At 47.3% G+C, this 22,016-nt stretch overlaps 3 protein-coding genes across 6 annotated transcripts in view; 1 reads left to right on the forward strand and 2 right to left on the reverse strand.

Moving 5' to 3' along the window:
- Positions 1–9,211, reverse strand: part of Rnf40 (ring finger protein 40) — an 18,191-nt gene extending 8,980 nt beyond the window's left edge. Inside the window, exons 1-13 of the mRNA XM_008823834.3 lie at positions 8,891–9,211; positions 7,964–8,131; positions 7,720–7,861; positions 6,542–6,748; positions 6,158–6,279; positions 5,899–6,045; positions 5,741–5,815; positions 5,034–5,153; positions 4,768–4,947; positions 2,787–2,922; positions 833–954; positions 329–756; positions 125–242 (exon numbers count right to left, since the gene is read on the reverse strand). Coding sequence (XP_008822056.1) covers positions 125–242; positions 329–756; positions 833–954; positions 2,787–2,922; positions 4,768–4,947; positions 5,034–5,153; positions 5,741–5,815; positions 5,899–6,045; positions 6,158–6,279; positions 6,542–6,748; positions 7,720–7,861; positions 7,964–8,131; positions 8,891–9,022 — 2,097 coding nt within the window. The 5' untranslated portion in view covers positions 9,023–9,211. The remainder of the gene's footprint in view (positions 1–124; positions 243–328; positions 757–832; positions 955–2,786; positions 2,923–4,767; positions 4,948–5,033; positions 5,154–5,740; positions 5,816–5,898; positions 6,046–6,157; positions 6,280–6,541; positions 6,749–7,719; positions 7,862–7,963; positions 8,132–8,890) is intronic.
- Positions 9,212–9,540: 329 nt separating this feature from the next.
- Positions 9,541–14,644, forward strand: Ccdc189 (coiled-coil domain containing 189). Of its 3 annotated transcripts, XM_017795813.2 has the most exons (10): positions 9,541–9,777; positions 9,894–10,022; positions 10,286–10,317; positions 10,960–11,025; positions 11,415–11,584; positions 12,361–12,431; positions 12,629–12,745; positions 12,831–12,891; positions 12,970–13,059; positions 14,427–14,644. In XM_017795813.2, the coding sequence occupies exons 1-10, from the start codon at positions 9,640–9,642 to the stop codon at positions 14,603–14,605; spliced, it is 1,053 nt and encodes a 350-aa protein (XP_017651302.1). In that variant the 5' UTR covers positions 9,541–9,639; the 3' UTR covers positions 14,606–14,644. The 3 variants fall into 3 exon arrangements, with proteins under 3 accessions (XP_017651302.1, XP_017651303.1, XP_008822058.1); XM_017795814.2 differs by lacking the exon at positions 12,629–12,745; XM_008823836.3 differs by having other exon boundaries at positions 9,691–10,022.
- Positions 14,645–14,712: 68 nt separating this feature from the next.
- Phkg2 (phosphorylase kinase catalytic subunit gamma 2) overlaps positions 14,713–22,016 on the reverse strand; it is a 9,480-nt gene continuing 2,176 nt past the window's right edge. For both annotated transcript variants that reach the window (XM_008823838.3, XM_008823839.2), the window contains exons 3-10: positions 21,071–21,246; positions 20,742–20,796; positions 18,770–18,835; positions 18,530–18,693; positions 15,816–15,906; positions 15,579–15,732; positions 15,381–15,506; positions 14,713–15,291 (exon numbers count right to left, since the gene is read on the reverse strand). In XM_008823838.3, coding sequence (XP_008822060.1) covers positions 15,007–15,291; positions 15,381–15,506; positions 15,579–15,732; positions 15,816–15,906; positions 18,530–18,693; positions 18,770–18,835; positions 20,742–20,796; positions 21,071–21,246 — 1,117 coding nt within the window. In that variant the 3' untranslated portion in view covers positions 14,713–15,006. The remainder of the gene's footprint in view (positions 15,292–15,380; positions 15,507–15,578; positions 15,733–15,815; positions 15,907–18,529; positions 18,694–18,769; positions 18,836–20,741; positions 20,797–21,070; positions 21,247–22,016) is intronic.

The raw sequence follows: 22,016 nt of genomic DNA on the forward strand, positions 1-22,016 counted from the left end.
CCAAAGGGGGGGTCCCCAAAACCTGGTCCCCAAAAAAAAAAAAAAAAAAAAAAAAAAAAAGCAGCAAGCCAATCTGCCAACCAAAAAGTCCCTGGGCAAGACTCTACACCCCACCTGCCCTTACCTCAGCCTTGGCCTTCCGTTCGGCTGCCATGAGTTGCACTTTATCCCGCTGCTCCTTGGGTGCTGATTTGTACATGTCCAGCAGCAGTTTCATCTCCTTCTGGCTTTCTTGGGCCTTCCTGTGGAAGGGTATAGGAGAAGATCTTGGTAAGAAGGGCTGAGGGCCACTTGACAGGGCTTAGAGGAGACAGTAATAGGGCCTCACTTGAGTTCTGCTCGAAGACCTTTGAGCAGTTCTGACTCCTTCCTCTTGGCTTCCTCCAGCTTGGCCTTTTCTCGATCAGCCCTTGAGAGAGCTGAGGCTACAGGTAGGGGTCCTAGGCTAGGCCCTTCCCGTTCCCGAAGTTCTCGCTTGGGTCTGGCCTCAGGTTCTCGGCCCCGGGAGGACAAGCCCTGGGTCCCAGGGGTTAGGGTCTGGGCATCATCTTCAGAGGGGACCAGCTCCTCTTTCTTTACTGAGGAGGTAGTAGTGGTGATTCCAGGCACTAAAGTCATCTCCTTTTTGTTTTCAGGAGTACCTCCAGGGCCTGGCCCACCATCTTCTTTCCCTGGAGGTAGGGTACTGAGGCTAGAGTCCTCTGGATGGCTCAAGTTAGGGATGCTGTGGGTAGAGCCGCTGGCCTGGGCCCGGAGCTGCAAAGACAGAAGTATGTATGAGTATTCACTGAGGTCTAGCCAAGGTGTTTCCTAGGCAGCTCTCTTTCCTCACCTTGCTAATCTCAGCCTGTACTTCTCGAAGTTTCCGCTTATATCGCTGGGCATCCCCTTTTAGCTGGTGGTTATGATTCTGAAGACTGCTAATCAGGTGGCGCATCTCACGGTTGATAGGCCCTAGAGAAAGGTAGGGAAGGGTGTTGGACTGTTTCCTTCCAGCCCCTCAGCAAGACAAGAGGCTGAGCCAGAGCCAACATTCTCATTGTACAGAAAAGGAAAATTAAAGCCTTAGAGTATGATTTCACCCAAGTAAATAATGTAGTCTTGAAGGAAACTCTCCTCAAATTAACTTGACACTGCTTGTGCTATTTTTGCTAGGTTATTTTTTTTTTCAATTTTTTTGGTTCTAGGGTAGATTTTTGTTGTTGCTGTTGTTTGAGACACTATCTCCTGTATACCAGGCTGTCTGGAACTTGCTGGGTAGCAAAGGATAACCTTGAACTTCTGACTTGCTTCACATCTCAAGTTCTGGGATTACAGGTGTGTACTACTACACTTTCTTTTTGAGACAGGGTCTCCCTTGAGCCCCAGCTGCCCTGGAACTCACTATGTAGACCAGGCTGGCCTTGAACTCACAGATCCACCTGCCTCTGCCTCCCAAGTGCTGGGATTAAAGGCGTGCGCCACCACGCCGGGCTACTACTACACTTTTATGCAGTGTTGGGGATTAAGCCCAGGGCTTCAGGCATGGTACTCAGTCTATAATCTGAGCGAATTTTTTTTTTTTTTTACTTTGAGGGAGGGGGCACATGCCCCGGTGCATGTATGGAAGCAGAAGACAATTTGTCAGAGTTGGTTCTCCTTCTACCACATAGGTCCTGGGAATCGGACTCAGCTTGTCAGTTTTGGTCATCAGGTTATAAGCAAGTACCTTTTAGGGCAGATTTCAATACTTCGACATTTTTTTCAATGCAATAGTTACTATTTAAAATTTGTTATTTTATGTGTATGAGTATTTTGCTTGCATGTATATAAGTATGTGCAAAGCCCACAGAGGATTTGAAGAGGATACTGGATGCCCTGAAACTAGAGTTAGAGATGGTTGTGGGTGCGGGAAGCAAACCTGGGTCCTCTGCAAGAACAGTCAGGTGTTCTTAACCACTGAGCCATCTCTCCCACCCCCCACCCTTTGTTTTTGGTTTTGAGGCAGGGTGTACCTGTAGCACCAGCTAGCCTGGAACTTGCTATGGAGACCAGGCTAGCCTCAATCTCATAGAGAACTGCTGTTCTGTCTCCCAAGTACTGGGATTAAAGGCGGGCGTCACCACAACCAGCTCTCCAGTTCCTTTTTTGTATTTCTTTTTTAGATAGGGTCTTACTAGGTTACACTGTCTGTCTAGAACTTGCTATATAAACCAGGCTGGCCTTGAATTCACAGAGATCCACCTGCTTCTACCTCTTCGGCACTGGGATTAAAGGTATGTGCCACCATACCTAGCATCTTTGAGATTCTTAAACAATTTCACTTCTCCATTATACCTGCATGGCCTCTCGTCCCAAACTGAACTCTCTCCTGATACCTTCTACTTTCCTTTCTTGCTTCACTTTTATTGGTATCTTCACCACTATCTCAGGTCTATTTTTCCTTTCTTGTCTACCATTCCTCTATTAGAATGCCAGAGATTTTTTTGTTTTGTTCACTGGCATAGCCCATGAAGCCTACTAGAGTAGCTCAAATGCAGTACTCAGTAAGTCTCTCAGAGGCAGCAGAAGACCAGAGAACCACAAAGTTGATGGCTTATATTCAGGCATGCTGTCTGCTAACCATCTTGGTTGGGTGTGACACTCATTGTGCTATGAGCCAAGGAGTGCAGTCTCTCTTTTCCACAGGGAACTGAGGCTCTGAGAAAACAAGGGGCTCAACTTCTTGCACCTAGACAAGCAGCAGGCATAGCAGGATCCAGAACCCCTACCTAAGGCCTTACCTCCAGCCCAGCCCCACCACATACCAGCTTGCTCATTGGCCGCCAGGTTCTGTTCAAACTCGATGCGCAGCATCTCGTACTCCTTTCGCACCTGGGCCAGGGTATCCTCCAACTGGATAACTTCTGTGCGGAGTTTCTTTTGCAGCCCCAACTCATCACTCTGCAGGTTGAGGTATTAAAGACATACAATCCTATGAAAATGCTACAGTCATAATGAATGAAAAAAGACCCAAGTTTTGCCAGCATTGGCAAAATAAAATCAGCATTGGTCGCTTTTGTTTTTTTTTGAAACAAGGTCTCACTATGTAGCCCCAGCTGGCCTGGAACTTCCAATGATATAGACCAGGTTGTCTTCAAACTCACAGATCCACCTGTCCCTGCCTCACCAGTGCTAGTATTAAAGGTATGCATCACCATGCCTGGGCTTTGATCACTTAATCTTATTTTTCATGTCTAGCCAGAAAACAAAAGATTTCAGTGAACACGCACACACACACATACACGCACACATGCACGCATGGGTGTTAAGATTTATTTTTTATTATATGTGTATGAGTGCTTGCCTTAATGAATATATGTATACCACAAGCTCAGGAAAACCAGAAGCAGGCACTAGATCCCCTGCAACTGGAGTTACAGACAGTTGTGAACTTCCATATGGGTGCTGGGAACCAAATATGGGTCCCCTGCAAGAGCAGTAATTGCTCTTTAACCAGTGAGCCATCTCTCAACCCCCACATATATGATATTTAAGGTAACACCTAATTACATGAATGTAATCATCCTTTCTTAAAATTCTAAAATATGTGGCAACTAATTCTGGAAATCCAGCTAAATCTGTTTTGGTTTTTTTTTCGAGACAGGATCTCCCTGTAGCCCCAGCTGGCCTGCAAATCTCTATGTATGGGGCACTTGGGAGGCAGAGGCAAGTGGATCTCTGTGAGACTGAGGCCAACTTGATCTATATAGGAAGCTCCAGGCTAGTTGTGATTATGGGAGACCCTGTCTCAAAACAACAACAAAACAAACAAAAACCCTAAGAGGAGGAAACTGATTTACTTTCATTTGCATATAGGCTGCTCTTTGTAACTTGGAGACCGTGAGGTGAAAAGTGGACCTGGATGGTTTCCTTGCATTTTCATTGCTTCTTTCTCTTTTAGAGAAAATTTAGTCTAGTGTCACTGGAGAAAAATAATGTAAAATACCATCAACAAGAAGAGTTTTGTGTTCATTAACACTGTGACTTTCTGGAGGGAGCAAAATTGAAAGTATTTAGAATAATTTTTTTCAGGTATCTGGGCCCTAATTCAAGTGACAAGCACATAAAAGTCAGGATTTCAGGGCACCCGGCACTTTACTATGTACTTCTACTTGCTGACAGAGCCAGATGTGTTGAAAAAAGAAAACTAAACCACCTCCTTTCTGTAGCCATCAAAGCAATGTTTACATTGTTTTAACAGGCTCTTATTTTGTGTTATCACATGTGCTCATTTAAAAACTGTAACTTTGGGCTGGGCGTGGTGGCACACGCCTTTAATCTCAGCACTTGGGAGGCAGAGGCAGGTGGAGCTCTGTGAGTTCAAGGCCAGCCTGGTCTACATGGTGAGTTCCAGAACAGCTGGGGCTACAGGAAGAAGCTGTCTCAAAAAGACTAAAAAAAACAAAAAAACAAACAAACAAAAAAAACCCTGTAACTTTGGTAGTAATAGTTCAGTACGAGTAGGTATTTCAACTTGATCTTTGTATGTTCTAAGTGTTCTTTTAATCCAGGTCTTACAGAACAGTGAAGGCAACTAGAATGGCATTTTTTGAAATATATTAGAAAATAATAAAAGATTAATTAAAAAAAAAAAAAAGACATACAACCTGTCCCACTCTCAAGTCAAGGAAGAATCTATGCCTAAGGGACTCTTAGGTCGATACACAGGGGCTCAGAAGCCCAGGAATATCTCAACACTAAGGGTCTAGTTCTTACCCTCACCCCCAACCTATTCAAAGACCATACCTCCATGTGCTCAATGTGTCTCAAGTGTGAGTTCTTGGAGGCCAGCAGCAGCCCCCGAGCCTCATCTAGCTGGGTCTTCACTTGTAAAGACTCATTGTAGAGAAGTGAAAACTGGGCCTGTAGCATGCGGTACTCCCCTGTCTCACGTACCACCTCTTCAGGAAGGCTCCGCAGGGCTACCTGTGGGTGAGGATGTTCAAAAGTGTACTATTAGCAAGAGGATTTGAGTCTCAGTCCAGACCCCCTTATCCACAACCATAGCCTACCTTAAGACGCTCATTGGTTCGAACAGCCCCCTGAAGCTCAGCCTGCAGCTTCTCTAGTTCTGCCATGCGGCTATTGGCCAATTCCTGATTTTCTTCCAGCTCTGCATTCAACATCTCAAACTAAGGAGTGGAAGGGGCTGTGGTAGGCAAGACCAGGATGGGCAGTATGTTCCCCTAGCACTCCACCATGTATTCCACCCACACTCCCCTGTGCAGAGCACTGACATATAAAACCCCAGACCAAGGATTTTCCTAAAGGCACTCAGGTAAGTGAGAGAAAATCAACACTGCATGGGACCTAAGGTCTTGTATTTTTTGGAAGACTGAAGAAGGAGTGGAAGTAAAAGAGCACAAGGACCTCGGAAACCAAAGGACTCACCTTTATCTCTTGCCTATGCCTTTTCTTTATGCTGCTTATAACCAACTGATGTCTTTTCCCCGACTGGAACCTAACCTCCATGAAAGCCTTACTCCTTCTACCATGAAAGAGTTGGAGTTATTAAAAGATTTGCTTTGAAGCAGGGCATGGTGGTACAACACCTGTAATCCAAACACTTGGGTGGCAGAAGATCAGTAGTGTGGGCCTCTCAAAGATAAAATCAACTAAAGCTTTTTTATTTGTCCTCTCCAATCTGTCTGGTTCCTAGCACTTAAGCTCAAAGGTGGGACAGAAAAGGGTAGAGAGGGACTGAAATGATGCTACTCACCTTCTGCATGCTAAGTGTGATTTGGCCTCCCTGAAAGCCTGAGGAGCTCCCAGACACGTAGTAGCCAGAGTTGAGCTGCAGAGAAAACAGATACGATGGAGGTGAAGGGCAGAAGCTAGGGCCCCAAGTACTCAACTTGGCTCCATCTGTTCCCTCACCTGCTCCAAGGCCTCTGCCAGGTGCTTATTGAGCTTTTGCTCTCGCTTGCGCAGCTTCTCAATGTCCCACTGCAGGTCCTCCACTGTTGTCTCCATCTCCAAGACCTTGGTCTCTGTTGATGTCACTTTATCCTGCAGCTCAGAGTACTGGGGGGCAATGGAAAGTACAGACGCTTGGATAAAGGCTTACTTTTCTGAGATCTTTTAGGTGCCTAAAATAAACCCTGTCCTACGTCCACCCCAAAAGCCCAACTCCCACCTCCAACGAGATGCGGTGGTGCTTCTCTTGCAGCTGAGTGGCCAAGTCCTGCAGTCGACGGTTCTCCCGACCCAGCTCTCGGGTGCGTGCCCATGCCATCTCAGTGGGAGGCTCACTGTCTCCTGGGAACAGAATTTTGTACAAAGTATTCCAAAGTCCTCTGGCAGGAAGGATGTGGCCCTATCAGCATCAACAACTCCAGCCATCTCTCTAGAATTCAACTTCAGGAATCAAAGTTGAAATCCCCATCTGGAACTAAGCATTTCCAACAAGAACATGGTTGATTTATTCCATAGGGAACTCTGGTCTCAAGTAATTAGTGAGATCAGGGATGGGGACTCCCAAGGATGCAGGTGGAAAATGACTTCTGTATTAAGAACTAACCCCGGCTGTACACTCGCTGACAGAGCTCCTCCACCTGACGCTGTAGGCGGTCTGAGGCCTCAACCACCCTGGACACAGCAGCCTTGGAGAATTCCATCCGTCCCTGCAGCTGCAGCTCCACTTCCTCACTGCTGCTGGCACCCAGCGCAACCACAAAAGCCAAGGCTGGCTCACTGAGAGGTGGTCGCAGCTGCGCTGGCAGGGGCTCTGGAAAGGACAGATCCTCATGAGAATAAAAGCAACAGTGACCACCAACCTACACCACGTTCCAGTATAAGCTCTTTAGTACTCCATGGCTCATTTAATCACTACAACCTGCAGTGCTCCCTTAATCCTCATCTTATAAGGGGGTAAATAGTTAGTTTTCTCTTTTTTAGATTTATTTTTATGTACATCAGCGTTTTACATGAATGCATGTACATGTACCACATGCCTGCCTTGGAGTCCAGAAGGCATCAGATCCCCTGGAACTGGAGTTACAGACTGTTGTTACCCATCCTTGTGGATGCTGGGAACCAAAGCTGGGTCCTCTGTAAAGGGTAGCAAGTGCTCTTAACGGCTAAGCCATTACTCCAGCTCCATTAATTTTCTTTATTGAGACAGGGTCTCACTATGTAGCCCTGGCTGACTTGGAATTCACTGTACGTAGACCAGGTAGGCTTCAAATTCAGAGATCCACCTGCCTCTACCTCCGAGCACTGGGATTAAAGGTGTATGCTTAATTTTTTTTAGGGAGCTGCCAATTCACATCCTCAGAAAAACCGCCTCTATCTGCTCAATCTAAAGTAGACACACACGCACACACGCATGCACACACTACACGTATTCCTTTTGGGGGTCCCAATATTTTTTATTTATTATGGCTTATATGGTTTTATTCTTTATGGCACAAATAATATTTTAGATTGTCTCTGATTCTTTCAAGTGCAGAACAGTGTTAACTTGATAGTCAATATTTGGTACTCAATACCTGAATTAAAATGGGTGTCAACACAAATAGCACTATGAATTTAGAGTCCAAAGCTTTTGCTCTTAGCCACCATACTGTAATACCCAAACAAGAAATTAATTTTTTAATGATTGTGGGTGGGGTAGGCAATTCAGCAGCCCACCACCACTGTCATCTCCTCCCCAAGACCTTTCTCAGAACTTAAGCTCCCCAGATCCTAGGGTCCTACCATTCAGTTCTGATGTGCCTGGCTCTGTGAGAGGGATAATGTCACGTGTTGGCCCCTCCTGGCTCCCAGAGGCCTCTGTCCCTGCACACAGTTCCCTCTGGCTCTCATGGCATCGGAGAAGGGCTTCTACAGTTTCATCCAGCTGAAAGGAGAAAGCACCAAAGAAGTTATGAATGTCTCAGTGCTTTTCCCAAAGCGCAATCAGTGAATAAAGGCCAGGTCTTAGAGAGCAGAGGACATCCACCTGGGCCCAATATCGGTTGACTATGAGGAGTGTGGCATCATCTGTGGCCTGCCGCTTCTCCAACTTTTCAATCCGTTCTCGGAGTTCATCTTCGCAAGCTTGTCGCTGTTCCAGTCGTTCTGCCAGTTTCTTGTTCTTGAACTGTAGTACTTTCAAGTCCATCTCCTCCTATAAAGGGGTTTACAAAGGAGGGAATTGACAAACAGGACTCAGAAACCATCACAGAGGAAAACAGTAAATAAAATGGGAAAGGGGGAGGGCCATTCCAAGTACCAACTAGTAAGATTTATTTTTAATTTTGTGTATGTCTATGTGTGTGAGAGTGTGTGGCAGGTGCCTGTGGAGGCCAGAGGCATTGGATCTCCCTGGAACTGGAGTTACAAGCAGTTTTAAGCTGTTCGAAGCGGTGCGGGGAACTCAGGTCCTCTGCAATAGTATAGGCTCTTAACCACTGAGCCATCTCTCCAGCCCCCAACTAGTAAGATTTAAAGACTCAGACACCTACAGAGAAAGCATCTGCACATGAAAAGGTTTGCAGTCGCTTCTCAAGTTTTTGACAAATCACTCGACTTATACGAACATTTATATAACTGCAGAGGGAATGTATGTCATGTTCTCTCAGCCTTCTTCCACAGAGTATGCTGTACATACTGTGTATGTACAAGTGGACTTTGCTAAGCTTGGGTAAATGGCCTTAAGATTCTCAAGGAGGGCCGGCAGGGCAGGGATGGACAGTGGGTAGACACTTGTCGGAGAGCTCGGTGACCCGAGTTCGATTCCCGGAAACCACGTAAAGCGGAATGGCGAGGTCCGACTCCACAAAGTTGTCCTCCGACCACACCCGCGCCGAGGCGCGCCCCCTCTCCCATTATGTGTACGCATGAGATTCTGAACGCTCTGGGCAGCGAAAGACAAAACCCCACGAACCGTGGAAGAAATGCCCCCAAGACGAATGGGCTCGATGAGGGTGGTGGTGGTCTTCTCTTCTCGGCTCAGCTTCTTCTCGGGGGGCCCTGAGCCCCCGTCGCCCGCGGCGCGCTTGTTGCTGAGCCCGGACATAGCAGCGATGGCAGGAGGCGCAGGGTTCCCTGAGAGGCGTCGGGTGGGCCGAGGCCGCACTTCCGTCACCTGCCGAACACGGGCCGCAGGCGTGTGCGAGCGTCTGCTGGACACACCTGCTGGACCCCGCCCCCGAGGCCCTGGTCCTCACCGCAGCCGGGTCAGCCGAGCACCACCATCTTGGATTTCACCGGACGTCAGCGGCCGCCCAGATACAGGGCGCAGGCGCCCAGTAGCTCCCGGATGTGGCGAAACTTCTTGTTTCCTGTTTCTATTGGCGGCGCTCGGTTCCGCCTCTGGAGTCTTACTGTTTCCTCCCGAACGCCTCCTCTTTCTCTTCATGATTGGCCCGCAAGCGGTTCCTATAGTAACCGATACGCGCTGTGCTGCAATTCAGACTGAGCGGAGCGGGGCTGGAGAGGAAGCTCAGTGAAGAGCTTCGTACTCTTCTCGCGGACCTGAGTTCTTATTCCAGCGCCAATGGGCGGCGACGTCCAGCTCGGGAGATCCGACACCCACGTCGGGCTCCTCGTACACCTGCACGCAGATACATAAATAAAAGCACCGCTGCTAGCAACTTCAGGGATAGCCAAGTGGGCACGTGCAACGCAGTACGCATGCGCTCGCTGCGCCACCTGATTGGCGAGTGTTTGTACTTTCAACTTTGCTTCTTTCCAAGCCTGGTCCTAACAACGGTCGCCGGGGAGACGCCCCTGCATATTTGCTGCGCTTCGCCTCTTCGCCACTTTTGTATGGTATGCCAGAACCCAGGCAAGCGAACGCTTGATGGGACATGCTTAGCCCGAAATCCAGCCAGTTACAGGGGGTGAGGGTGCAGTCGGAGCTGGAACTGCCCTCCAAACTGCAACAGGAACTGGACAGGTGTTCCAGCCTAGCGGGTGGATCCGTCCTGAGGACCGGAACAGGTGTGGCGACCGAGTCGGCCACGGCAGCCACGAACTCTGAAGTGAATGAAGACCCTGGAGCCGACTTGTTCCCGGTGAGAGCAGAACAGAGTGGACCGCTAATAAATACTTATAGTTTCCCCGTTTAACGTTTCTTGGGTGCCTTGGTTGTGGGGAGGTTTTGACCTCGATGGTTAATAGGCTAATAGTATTTAGGGCCTTGCTGAAGCCCCGCCCCGCCCTCTTTGTCCCAGAGATAGAGTAAATGTAGCAGTCTCAGACCTACTCTAGATTCACGACGGACCAGGAACTAGGAGCCATATACTGCTTCTTTCCCCAATCTGCTTTCTCTCCACAGCCACTGCTGCCCCAGCCCCGGATCTGTATGTGGTGAGTGTGAAAAGCCTTGAGGAAAGTTCCATTGCTCATTTGTATTATTCCTTTAAGGTCTCCCAACAGTCCTGTCCAGCAGCCAGGGCTCCCCCATTTTACAGATGAAGAGACTGAGGCTCAAAGATGCAGTTATTCAAGGTGACCAGGCACCAGCGTTCCAGACTCCTCAGTCAGAAGTAGCAGTTTGAGAAGAGACAAGGACTAAGGACAGAAACAGGGTATCACGCTGCCGTGTGCAAATTGATACCAAGGCTCAGGGAGTCTTCAACCAAAGTCATACAACAAGACAAGAACTCTTTGTGTTGTTTTTTGACACAGGGTCTCCCTGTAGCCCCAGCTGGCCTGGAACTGGCTATGTAGTGCAGGTGCAGTCTGGCCTCCATCTCACAGAGAACCATATGCCTCTGCCTCCCAAGTGCTGGGATTAAAGGCATGTGCCACCACACAAGTGAACCCGTTTTCAAACTGTAGGTTTTATAAATAAAAAGTCTCCTATACATTTCTTAGGCCAGCCAGGGCCACAAGGTGAAACCCTATCTCAAAAAAAAAAGCTTCCTAATCTGATGCTCTAGTGGTCAGTCCCATCATGAAAGTGATATATACCAGCCTTTGATGCTTTTTCTCCCCTTTTCCTGATAGGAAATACTTGGACATCCATTCTATGCATCGACTGGAGAAGACAGCCACTGTGGAAGAGATGAGGGAGTATGGGTTTGAGTGGGGCGAGGAAGAGCTCTTGGGGAGGGAAGGCATGAGGAATAGCCAACTCCAAAGCATGTGGTGGATGTAGGGTAATGGTGATGAAAAGAGCCTCATGTTCAGGGCTGGAGAGCTGGATCAGCAGTTAAGAGCACTGGTTGCTCTTGCAGAAGACTTGGGTTCAGTTTTAGTACCTACACTGTGGTTATCAACTGCCTGTAACTCCAGTTCCAGGGGATCCAACCTCTTCTGGCCTCTGTGGGCACCAGGCATGCATGTGGTGCACTTACATACATGTAGACAAATCACTCATACACATAAAATCTGTAAAACAAACAAACAAACAAAAAACAAAAACAAAAAAAGGTTCACATCACTTGCTTCTCTCCCCCAAGGGTGCTGGCTGAGCTCTTGGACCTTGGTTGTCCTGAGCAGAGCCTGCGGGATGGCATTACCTTGGACCTCTTTTCCCATGCACTCATCTTCTGCCGCCAGCAGAGGTTTTCACTAGAGCAGACATCAGCGGCTTGTGCCTTGCTCCAGGATCTTCACAAGGCTTGCATTGGTGAGAGGGAGGTAGCTACCAAAAGGTTTGAGCCCCAGGAGAGGAGGCTAGGCTAGCACGAGCTACTGTGGGACACATAAGTACGAGGACTGCTATCTGGAATTTTTGTTCCGCCATTACTAGTATTATTACACCCGTTACCACCTTTGAACCGTTTCCTTATCAATAAATGAAGGATATGGGACTTACCAGACCGTTTTAGGAAGTATGTAAATAGGGGCTGGGGATGTAGCCCAGTTGGTAACGAGCATACAGCCCTAGGTTAGACTCCAGCACTGTATAAAGCAGGTTTGGTGGCAAATACCTGCAATCCCTGCACTTAGGGAGTTAAGGTGGGAGGGTCAGAAGTTCAGTATCATCCTCATTACACAGTGAGTTTGAGGTCAGCCCAGACACATGAGACTGTATCAAAATAAACACAAAGTAGCCTTCTTACACCAGGTGTGGTTTCAAGTTGAAACCCCAGCACTCAGGAGCCTAAGGCAGGAACATCTGCCATGAGTTTGAGGCCAACTTGAGCTACACAGTGAGTTTCAGACAAGCCTAAGTCACAATGAACCCCTATCTCAAAAACCAAACCAAAGAAAACCTCCTGTGGGTAGGATCTTGTCTGTCCTGTTCAGGGCCTAGAACAGTATGTATTGAGAACTCAGTATTTGTTGGTTGAATTAAGACAAGCCAGACATGTCCATCTCTGAATCCTATGCTCTAAAAGTGGTGGGGTGAAAGGATGGCAAGCAGGGAAGGCCTCACTGTCCCATCTTGCTTTCCTCCAGCCACCCCGTTGGGCAACGTGGAGGAATGCTACCGCTACTTTACCAGCGTTCTTTTTTGCCATGGAGTCAGGGTCAGTACCCTGAAGGAGCTTTTGCTCAACTGCAGGCAAGATCTAGCCTAAATTCCTGTTCTTTCTCCCATCTTCACCTTTCTCTTCCTCTGAAGACCACTATGGGGTTTGCCCTGCTTCTAGATCCATGTACTCTTGGAGGAAGAGCTAGGCATTGAGGCTGTCTGTGCTCTTAACTAATTGCCATCACATCACAGCGGCCCCCTTTCAGTATCGACCTCTTTAAAGAGGAACAACTACTGGCCTTGGCAGACTATGTGGTCAATACCTACTTTCGCCACTTCAAGCTCTACAAATATGTCTTCACACCCCAGGTACTATGCAGGGGCAGTGAGTGGCTCCCTATCTCCCCTTCTCTTAAGGCAGGTGCTTTCCTCTCAGCCTTCCTTTTCTTCCCAGGTGCGGCTGGATTTATCTTTGACTTACATGGGGCTACAGCCACCCCACCTCTGGCCAGAGGGTAAGATGGGTACAGGTGGGCCAGGGAAGGACTGGGCCAGGGCTGGGGCCAAGGTCTCTTCCTGCTTCTGGCATACAGAGAAAGAAGATGAGGAGGAGGCAGCAGAGCAGGCAGTTACCACACAGGAGGAAGAACCAGAGACAGTGACCCAGCTAGAGCAAGAAACAAGTGAGCACTTGGAGGGGTTAGGAGGGCCTGTGACTCTGTGCCAAGGTCAGTTTGGGCTAACTTAAGACCTCAGACCCATTTTTCATTTTTATTTTGTTTTGCAGTACTTGGGACTGAGCCTAGAGCCACCTTCATAAGCGTTCTATCACTAAGCTGTATGTTCAGCACCCCCCCCCTTTTTTTTTAATTGAGGCAGAGTCTTAACCCAGATTTGCCTCAAACTTACTATGTACCCAGAGGATCTTGAACTTTTGAATCTCCTACCTCCACCTCCTTAGTGCTAGTACCACCATGCTGGGCTAATGTACTGGAAATCCAAACCAGGGCTTCATGCATGCTAGGCAAGCACTGGACCAATTAAGCTATGCCTCCCATTCCCATGCCCTCTTATTTTTCATATACTTCTGAGACAGGGTCTCATAAATTACCCAGGCTGGTTTAGAACTTGCAATCCTCCTGTCTTAGCCTCCAAAGTAGCTGGGATTATAAACCTGTACTACCAGGCCTTGGTTGATTGTGTTGTATTTTTCTGGAGTTGTGTGTGTGGTGTGTTATATGTGCACGTAGAGGTTAGAGGACAACTTTATGGATTCAGTCCTCTTTTTGTGGGTTACAGAGATTTAACTCAGGTTGTCAGGCCTGCATAGCAAGCCCTTTTACCCACTGAATCATCTCACCAGCCCTTGTTTTGCTTTTTAAACAAGGTCTTGCTATATAGCCCAGGTTGGCCTTGAACTCAAGATCCCTACCCCCACCCCCATTCCCCAGTCTCCTGAGTGCTGGGCTGATAGGCGTGTTCCACCATGTTTCTAGCCCAGGACTTCACACTTAGTATTTAGTCCTGGTGTCCCCTCTTTAAATGATACTATTTGGTTCCACAAAGAGAATGATGAGAAAACCAGTGATAACAACAAATCCAGGTCTGGCAATACTGTGTACCAGGATGCCTGTTTTTTTTTTTTTTTTTTTTTTTTTTTTTTTTTGGTCTTCTTGAAACAGGGTCACCCTGTAGCCCCAGCTGTCCTGACTCCCTATGTAGACCAGTCTGGCCTTGAACTCAGACCGCCTGCCCCTCTGCCTCCCAAGTGCTGGGACTACAGGTGTGTACCACCACACCTGGCCAGGATGCCTGGTTTTAAGCATGTTGTGCATATTAACTCAATCCTACATGCTAGGTAACATTACTATCCATGCTTTACACAAGGAAACTGATGCATGGGTTAAGTAATCTGCCTGAGGCCACACAGCAATGAATGTGCAGTCTAACCATCTCAGAGGGCTGGCTGGCATTTCCTAAATTTAAGCAACACTACCTCTGTGTAGCTTCTGATTCCCAGATAACATCTCTCCTATCTGCCCCCCTGTAGGTCAGGTGTGTGTCCTCCAAAACTATATCAAGATCCAAATGAAGAAGGAGCTGGGGCAGCTCCAGCAGCTGGTGGAAGAGAGGCTCAAGGCCAGTGAGGACAGGCTGAGCAGCAAACTGACTGCGTTAGAGCAGCCCTATCAGCTACCTCTCAGCAAAGATAAGAACAAGACAAAGTGATCGCCAGCATTTTCTTGAATAAAGACCTGGGCCAGAGCACACCATTCCCCACTTTCATGAGCACCTTCTGGGCTTCCTGATGGAAGCCTGACAGCAGACATGGGGCGCTGGCTTTCCCGGGCTTGTAGTAAGTTTTATTTCAGATGCAGCACAGGTGGCAGTGACGAGGCCAGGCAGGAGCATTCACAGTAGCTTCCTTTTATCCCAGGTCTGATCTCTAAGCCCAGAAGAAGGGATAGATGTACAGGGCTGGTTTCTATGACAGTAGCATTATCAGTGGTAGGCTTAGCAAAGCAGGGGGCCGAAGGTCAGAGCCCTGAGGGCTGGAATGATGTAAAAAACAAAAAAAACAAAACTCCTCCTGAGAATCCTGCTTTTCTGGCTTGCCCAGGGCCGATGTCCTAGCCCAGCACCAGTGCAGCCTCATCCTCAGTGATAGCAGTGGACTCTTCAGTGACTACCAGGGGAAAAGGTCTAGGAGGCTGGTGCTGGAAGAGGGCTGCTCGGTTCTGCTGCTCGCCCTTCTTCACCCAATGCCCATAGAGCCGGAAGGCACAGTTGTCAATGAGACGCCGTACTGGCCGCAGTGCATAGGGGTCCCTCAATAGTGCACTCTTGGTCAGCGGCCGTAAACGGTGAGTGCTTAAGGCCACGCGCCCAGCAGCCAGTATTGTCCATACTGCCACCTGGGAAAGGGGACAATGATGCATCCAGTATAGGGGAAGGTCACAGAACAGAACAGACCCAAGTGTAGACCCTGCCCCCTCAGGCTTACCCGGAACCGCTGGCGAGGTGTGAGGTTCCAGGGTTGGCTGCCTTCACAGCGCTCAAAGAAGGGGTGCTGTAGGGCTTGCTCTGCAGTTAGGCGCTCCTCAGGATCCACCTGTAGCAGCCTTGAGATCTAGAGAAAATTTTACAGTGTGAGAGTCAGGCCTTCAGTCTTCCCCAGTATCCTCTCATGGCCCCAACTCACCAGATCTTTGACGGTGTTAGAACGGTCATCCCACTCGGGTGAACTAAACTGGTACTGTCCCTCCATGATCATGCGTAACATCAGGATCTGGCGCCGGTGCCAGAATGGTGGTGAGCCAGCCAGAAGTGTGAATAAGATAACCCCACAGGCCCAGCTGAGAAAGAGATTATAGTTAGACAGGCTTTGGTAACAAGCAAGAAGTAACACATTTGGAAGATAGAGATGACAGAAACTCACAGGTCAACTTCCTTGCCATAGCCTGGGTGGGTTTCGTCCATGGAACACTTAAGGATCTCTGGTGCTAGATACCCTGGAGTCCCACACAACTCTGGGGAGAAAGGGCAGCAATTAAAGGAATACCACCAACCCTTTCCAGAGCCCTCAACACCAGATCACTGCTGGAGCCCCTCAGCACTGCCAGAGTCACTAGTGTTCCCTTTCTGCTTCTGTGTGCTTCCTGCTGAGCCTCAGAACAAGACTGTGTTCCTGGATAACCAACTTAAGTACCCACCAAGGCTCCTGGTAGCCTTCCTAGAAAAAACCCTACTTGGGAATGACTTCAAGATTCACTCAGCCGTATAATTTGCCTCCTCCAATCCTCAAGCCAAGCCAAACTACTCATTCCTCATGATTTGTTACATTATTAGATACATAATGTATATGGAAAGAAAAACTTCAATTTTTCTGCACTCCTCTACCAAGCCTTTCCTTCCTTCTGTGATCTCCATTCTGATTAATAGAACCACCTCACCAAAGGAGAAGTAAAAATACAAGGTTTCTTTTTTGTACTCTTCAGTTTGAAAGATGAAATTTGTTTTTCTTTCAGTGTCAGGGATTGAACCAGGGCCTTACATATGTAGTCAAGCACTCTTATCACTGAGCTATATCCCCAGCCTTGATTTTTTTTTTTAAAGAGAGGTCTCACTGTGTAGCCTTGGCTAACCTAGAACTGTCTATGTAGATCAGGCTAGCCTTAAACTCAGAGATCTGCCTGTTTCTGCTTTCCAAGTGCTGGGATTATGAAGTATGCACCTAGCATAAGCCTCAACTTATTTTTTGTCTTTTTGAGACAGGGTCTCCCTGTAGCCCCAGCTGGCCTAGAACTTGCTATGTAGACCAGGCTGGCCTTGAACTCAGAGAGATCCGCCTGCCTCTGCCTCCCAAGTGCTGGGATTAAAGGCGTGCACCACCACCCCTGGCAAGCCTGAACTTCTTAAAGACATACTGGGTCAGTTCCCTGGTTAAACCCTTCCTTGATTCACCAACATGGCATCAGGATCAAGTTTAAGTTCCAGCCCAGAGTCTTTCATGACTTTATACAAATCTCTGTTTTTATTTTCCTCTGTCACCCCAGACACCAATTCTTCCATTTCAGAAATTTCAAACTGTTCCATGGCATACTACTTCCAAGAGAATTTTTTAAGCCTAAACTGAAACTGCCTTTTGGGAACTCAATATCAAGTATTTATTGAATATCTAGCACATACCAAGAACGCTACAGCCATTGGTTAGATGTACCTTTACCAAGCTCATTATCTTCCAGAAAGCAAACAATAACAGTGAAAATCTGTATAATGAAGAAAACGTAGAACAAAAAGCCAGGCGTGGTGTACACACCTTTAATCCCAGTATCTGGAGGCAGAGACAGGCAGATCTCTGAGTGAGAGGCCAGCCTGGTCTACATAGTGAGTTCTGTCTCAAAAAACCAAAACCAACCAATCAGCCAACAAACAAAAACCAACAGGAACTAGGCTGGAGAGATGACTCAGTGGTTAATAGCACATACTGCTCTTCAAAAGGACCTGAGATGAATTCCCAGCAACAGTATCAGGTGGCTCATAACTGCCTGTAACTCCAGCTCCTAGGGGATCCATATACACATAATTAAAAATAAATTGAGAGCTGGGTGAGTATATGTGGAAGCCCAAAGGGAAATGCAGTACAGCATACACAAGACGTGTTAATTTCACACATTAGACTACCCAAGTTCAAATCCTTGATGAATGAACCTGGGCAAGTCGTCTTGTATCTTTATGCCTAGCTGAGACACAGATCTTTTTTATCTCCTTTGATTGTTGAGAAGACTTAAGAGAAATAAGCCTCATGGTAAATGCCCATTATTTGTTAGCTATCAGCTATGTGCAGCAAAGGACAAGATAGCAACTTAAAAGCTCTTGAGAATTCTTGCACTTGAATTTACTTAAAGTTTCCTATCTGTACTAGAAATATGTCTTGTGTGCTATGCATGTGTTTATGTATGGATGTGGAGGGCTGTGGCTGACATTGGGTGTCTTTCTCGATGGCTTTCTACCTTGAACCCAAGACCTTGCTGATTGAGCTAGTGTAATTAGCCAGCTTGCCCTGAGGCTCCCATCTCCGCCTCCCACATGCTAGCATTTCTGTGGGTGCTGGGCTCCAAACTCCAGTCCTCAGACTTGCATGGCAAGCATTTTACCCACTGAGCCATTTCCCTAGCCCTAGAAATTATTTCTTTTCACAATGGATGTATTCACCCTGAGTGAGCCAGAGTCCCAGGGCCCTAGGTAAGAATTTACATAAAGATGTGTAGACATATCAGGTTCCTCACAGCACTTAAGTACTATATAGTGAGTGATCTTGTTTGAGCCATACTCCAAACGGCTGAGCCCTTCCAGCCCCTACTCTTTCCTTTCTCCTGGGACAAAGCCCAGCACTGGAGACCACTCCTCTATGGGTCCCTCAGGTAAACAGTTTTCTTTCCTCCTAGCTTCTCTGGCAAGGCCCTTTGCCAACTGTGGTCCTGTCTGCTTACTAATCCATCTCCAATCTTCCAGGGAAAGATGTCCATTAAGTTGCACAAAAGCCTTTGCATGGAGAGGGTATGCACCCAGGGCTGTTTTAAACCCTGCCAACCCACCTGAGGCCTGAGGCTCCTTCCCTCCCAAGCATCTTAGGGTACCAGGTCCCCTTACCTCGAAGCTTTTCGCCAGGTTCCAAGTGGCAGGAAAACCCAAAATCTGAAAGGCGGATCTGCATATTGTCATCTAGGAGAATATTCTCAGGCTTCAGGTCTCGGTGCACAATGTTGTTGGCATGGAGAAAGCTAACTGCTTCCAGCAGAGACCTCATGATGGACCTGGGGGAGGCATACATTCTTTCTGTTTCTCCCTGTACCCCCTGCTCATCCCAGGGGCTTCAGGCTCTACCATTACCTGGTTTCCTTTTCTGAGAGGGCCACCTTCTCTGTGAGATAGTCAAATAGCTCTCCTTTCCGCATCCTAAGGGATTGGGAAGAAAGAGGGCAGGTAGATGCACTCTACTGGAGGCTGAGAAAATAAGCCAGGGCTTACATAAATCATGAAGAGGTTAGTGAGAAGAGATTCCTCTGTAGATAATAGAAGGTCTTGGGAAAGAGCCTTCCAGAAGTGAACTGGATGTCAGGGGCAGTTTGACACATTGGGTTGGTGACTGACAGATCCTTAATGTGCTATAGTGAGATTATTTAATAGGTGATTTCTTTTTAAAACTGTATTTATTTTATGTATATGAGTGTTATTCTTGGGTATCTGGTGCAGGCCAGAAGAGGGTGCTGGATCCCCTAGAACTGGAGTTACAGATGGCTGTTAGCTGCCATGTGGGTGCTAGGATTTGAACCTGGGTCCTCTGCAAGAGCAGCCAATGCTCTTAAGAATTGAGTCATCTCTCTAGCCCTTAATAAGTGACTCCTTGTGACAATAATTCATAGGTCTTTTTTTTTTCCTTTTTTTTAAATCTGGGAATAACTATGTCTACAAAAGACCTCTTAAAGTCAATATTTAGAACATGGACCAATAGCTTGGTTAACAGTTATAAAAAGTAGAATTAAGCTGGGCATGGTGGCGCACGCCTTTAATCCTAGTGCTTGGGAGGCAGAGGTAGGCATATCTTTGTAAGTTCGAGGCCAGCCTGGTGTATATAGTGAGTTCCAGGACAGCTGGGGGTACAGGGAGACCCTGTCTCAAAAAGACAAAAAAAAAAAAAGTAGAATTAGACTATTTTTGAAATTTACTTATTTTATCATGCTTTAAAATTGGGATTATAGATGCTGAAGAGATGGCTCAGCAGTTAAGAGCACTGGCTGCTCTTGCAGAGGACCCAGGTTCAGTTCTCAGCACCCACATGGTGGCTAACAACCATCTGTAACTCTAGTTCTAGGGAATCCAAAACCCTCTTCTGGCCTCTGTGGGCACTGCACGACATGGGTGCACTACATATATGCAGGAACACTCATACATATAAAATAAAAATAAATAAAAATTGATGTTATAATTGCAATTCTGCATCAATATTCAACGTAGACCGCCACCACCTTACAAAGTTTCAGGACAGTGAATAGACGCTTCCTATTTTCCCTTAGATTTTTGCAGAAGGACATTTCTATAAATACATTGAAGGCTTCTTTAAATCTTTGGTATTCAAATTATTATTTCCCCCAGACATAGGGTCTTGATATGCAGTCCAGGCTAGCTTTGAATTTGCAATCCTCCTGCCTCAGCCTCTGGAGTACTGGGATTATAGGCATGACACCTGGATGATCATACTCTTAACATACCTTTGCAGTTGGTAAAGGTGGACAGCAGTGCAGCCTGTTAAGAGACTGCTGAGGATGTTCATTGTTAAATATTTTCTTAACCTCCCCCCTCCATCATTTTTATTTATATGCATGAGTATTTTGTCTGCATGTATATAAGTGCACCCATGTCGTGCAATAGCTGCAGAGGCCAGAAGAGGGCACTGAATATCATGGAACTAGAGTTATGAACAATTAGTAGCCACCACTTGGCGCTAGGAACTGAACCTGGATCCTCTATAAGAGCAGCAAGTGCTCTTATCCACTGAGCTATCTCTCTAGCCCTCCCACCCCGCACCCAGGTCATCTTATAATCATGAGGGACTGGGACACCTTGGGTCATTAGCACTTTCTGCATTTGAGTCATCACTATTATGCTTGAAGTATTTGCCTCAATCATGGCACCTAAGGGGAAGGGCTGTGCCTTGGGCTTTTAGGTAGGCAAGACGATAGAGACACCTCACTGGAGCAGAGGAAGATGTAAGCAGGGTGTCTCTCGCCCACCCAAGCTGTAAAACTTGGGTCACACATGGAGGCAAGGAGTAGGCTTCTCAGATGGGCAGGGTGATACTCACAGGTCAAACACCAGGAACATGAAGCTAGAAGACTCGTAGGAATCGATGAGTGTGACTGGGGAAAGAGGCAGAAAGATAGAGACAGAGATGGAAAGAAGTGGATACACATTGTAGGTGCTTTTCTCCCAAAGTCAGCAGTGGACTATTATACTGGGAAGGAAGGAGAACCAAGGAGGCTATAGCACCCCAAAGACTGAGCCACTCTTGGAGGTGGAATGAGTTAGGAGGAAGGGCTGAGAGACCTAGAGGCAATGTGAGGGTGTGGGCTGGGAAAGGGTTAACAGGTGATGGGGACTACCAGCTAGCAGGAATAGGGAACTCGGGCTCACTGATATGGGGGTGGCCAGCGACCTGGCGAAGGATGTGCATCTCTCGCCGAGTGGCTTCTCGCACCTCCTCTAGCTGCTCAAGACTCAGACGCTCAGCTGTCACCTCCATGATCTTCACTGCAAACTCATCACCAGTAGCTCGGTGAACACAACGACGAACCACAGAACTCACTCCTCTGCCAGAGCCAAACCACAGAACAAGTCAATTCTTCTACATTCCCTCCCTCCCTTTCTGTCTTCCGTTTTTTTAAGACTGGGTCTTGCTTTGTTGCTATGTAGCCCAGGCCGGCTTTGAACTCAATCTTCCTGCCTCAGCCTCCCAAGTGCTGAGATTACATGTGGCTTCTACATTTTTGTTTCCATGCAGAATAGAGCCTTAGCACCATTATGCCAGCTATGCCAGACTCTAAAGATGCATCTGGACAAAAGAACAACCATGACAGGAACCTACCTTGGCCTATAATAGCTTCACAGTGGCCTCAGGCACCTGGGTACCAGTAAGGTACTACACAAAGCCCACAGGTATTCAGGTGAATGACCTGGGTGGAATCCAGGCTCTATCCCTCCCTCTATGGGTAAGCCCTCAGCAAGTCTTTTCCATACTAAGTCCCAGTCCAGGAAGTAGTAAGAAATGATCCAAGTCTCCCATCTATATTTCATTCATGAATCCCTGATTACTCCATCCAAACCCCAGAGTTCCCCTATAAAAGTTCAAGTGTTAATGGAATGAAATACAGATCCATTGGTTAGAAGACCAAAATTGAGACTAAGATCTTAGTGCAGACCACAAATTTGCCACCAGTTAATCTCCAAGTGACCCAATAAGTCTCTGGACTTTAGCTCCTACAACTCTGAAATGTGGATTTTTTTTTTTTTTTTTTGTAATTTTTGCTTTATTTTGCTTCCCCTGCAAGGTAAGTTTTAGGAATAGGCTAAAAAAGGAAAC

Source organism: Nannospalax galili, unplaced genomic scaffold, assembly GCF_000622305.1.
Source record: "Nannospalax galili isolate Female #2095 unplaced genomic scaffold, S.galili_v1.0 scaffold788, whole genome shotgun sequence".
NCBI lineage: Eukaryota > Metazoa > Chordata > Mammalia > Rodentia > Spalacidae > Nannospalax > Nannospalax galili.

What these genes read in the sequence shown, in the direction of transcription:
- Ccdc189 (XM_017795813.2), top strand. Translation starts at nt 9,640, where the DNA reads ATGCGCTCGCTGCGCCACCTGATTGGCGAGTGTTTGTACTTTCAACTT. An exon ending in CTGGAGCCGACTTGTTCCCG is followed by an intron (nt 10,023 to 10,285) that starts GTGAGAGCAGAA and finishes TTCTCTCCACAG; the next exon opens with CCACTGCTGCCCCAGCCCCG. An exon ending in ACTGTGGAAGAGATGAGGGA is followed by an intron (nt 11,026 to 11,414) that starts GTATGGGTTTGA and finishes CTCTCCCCCAAG; the next exon opens with GGTGCTGGCTGAGCTCTTGG.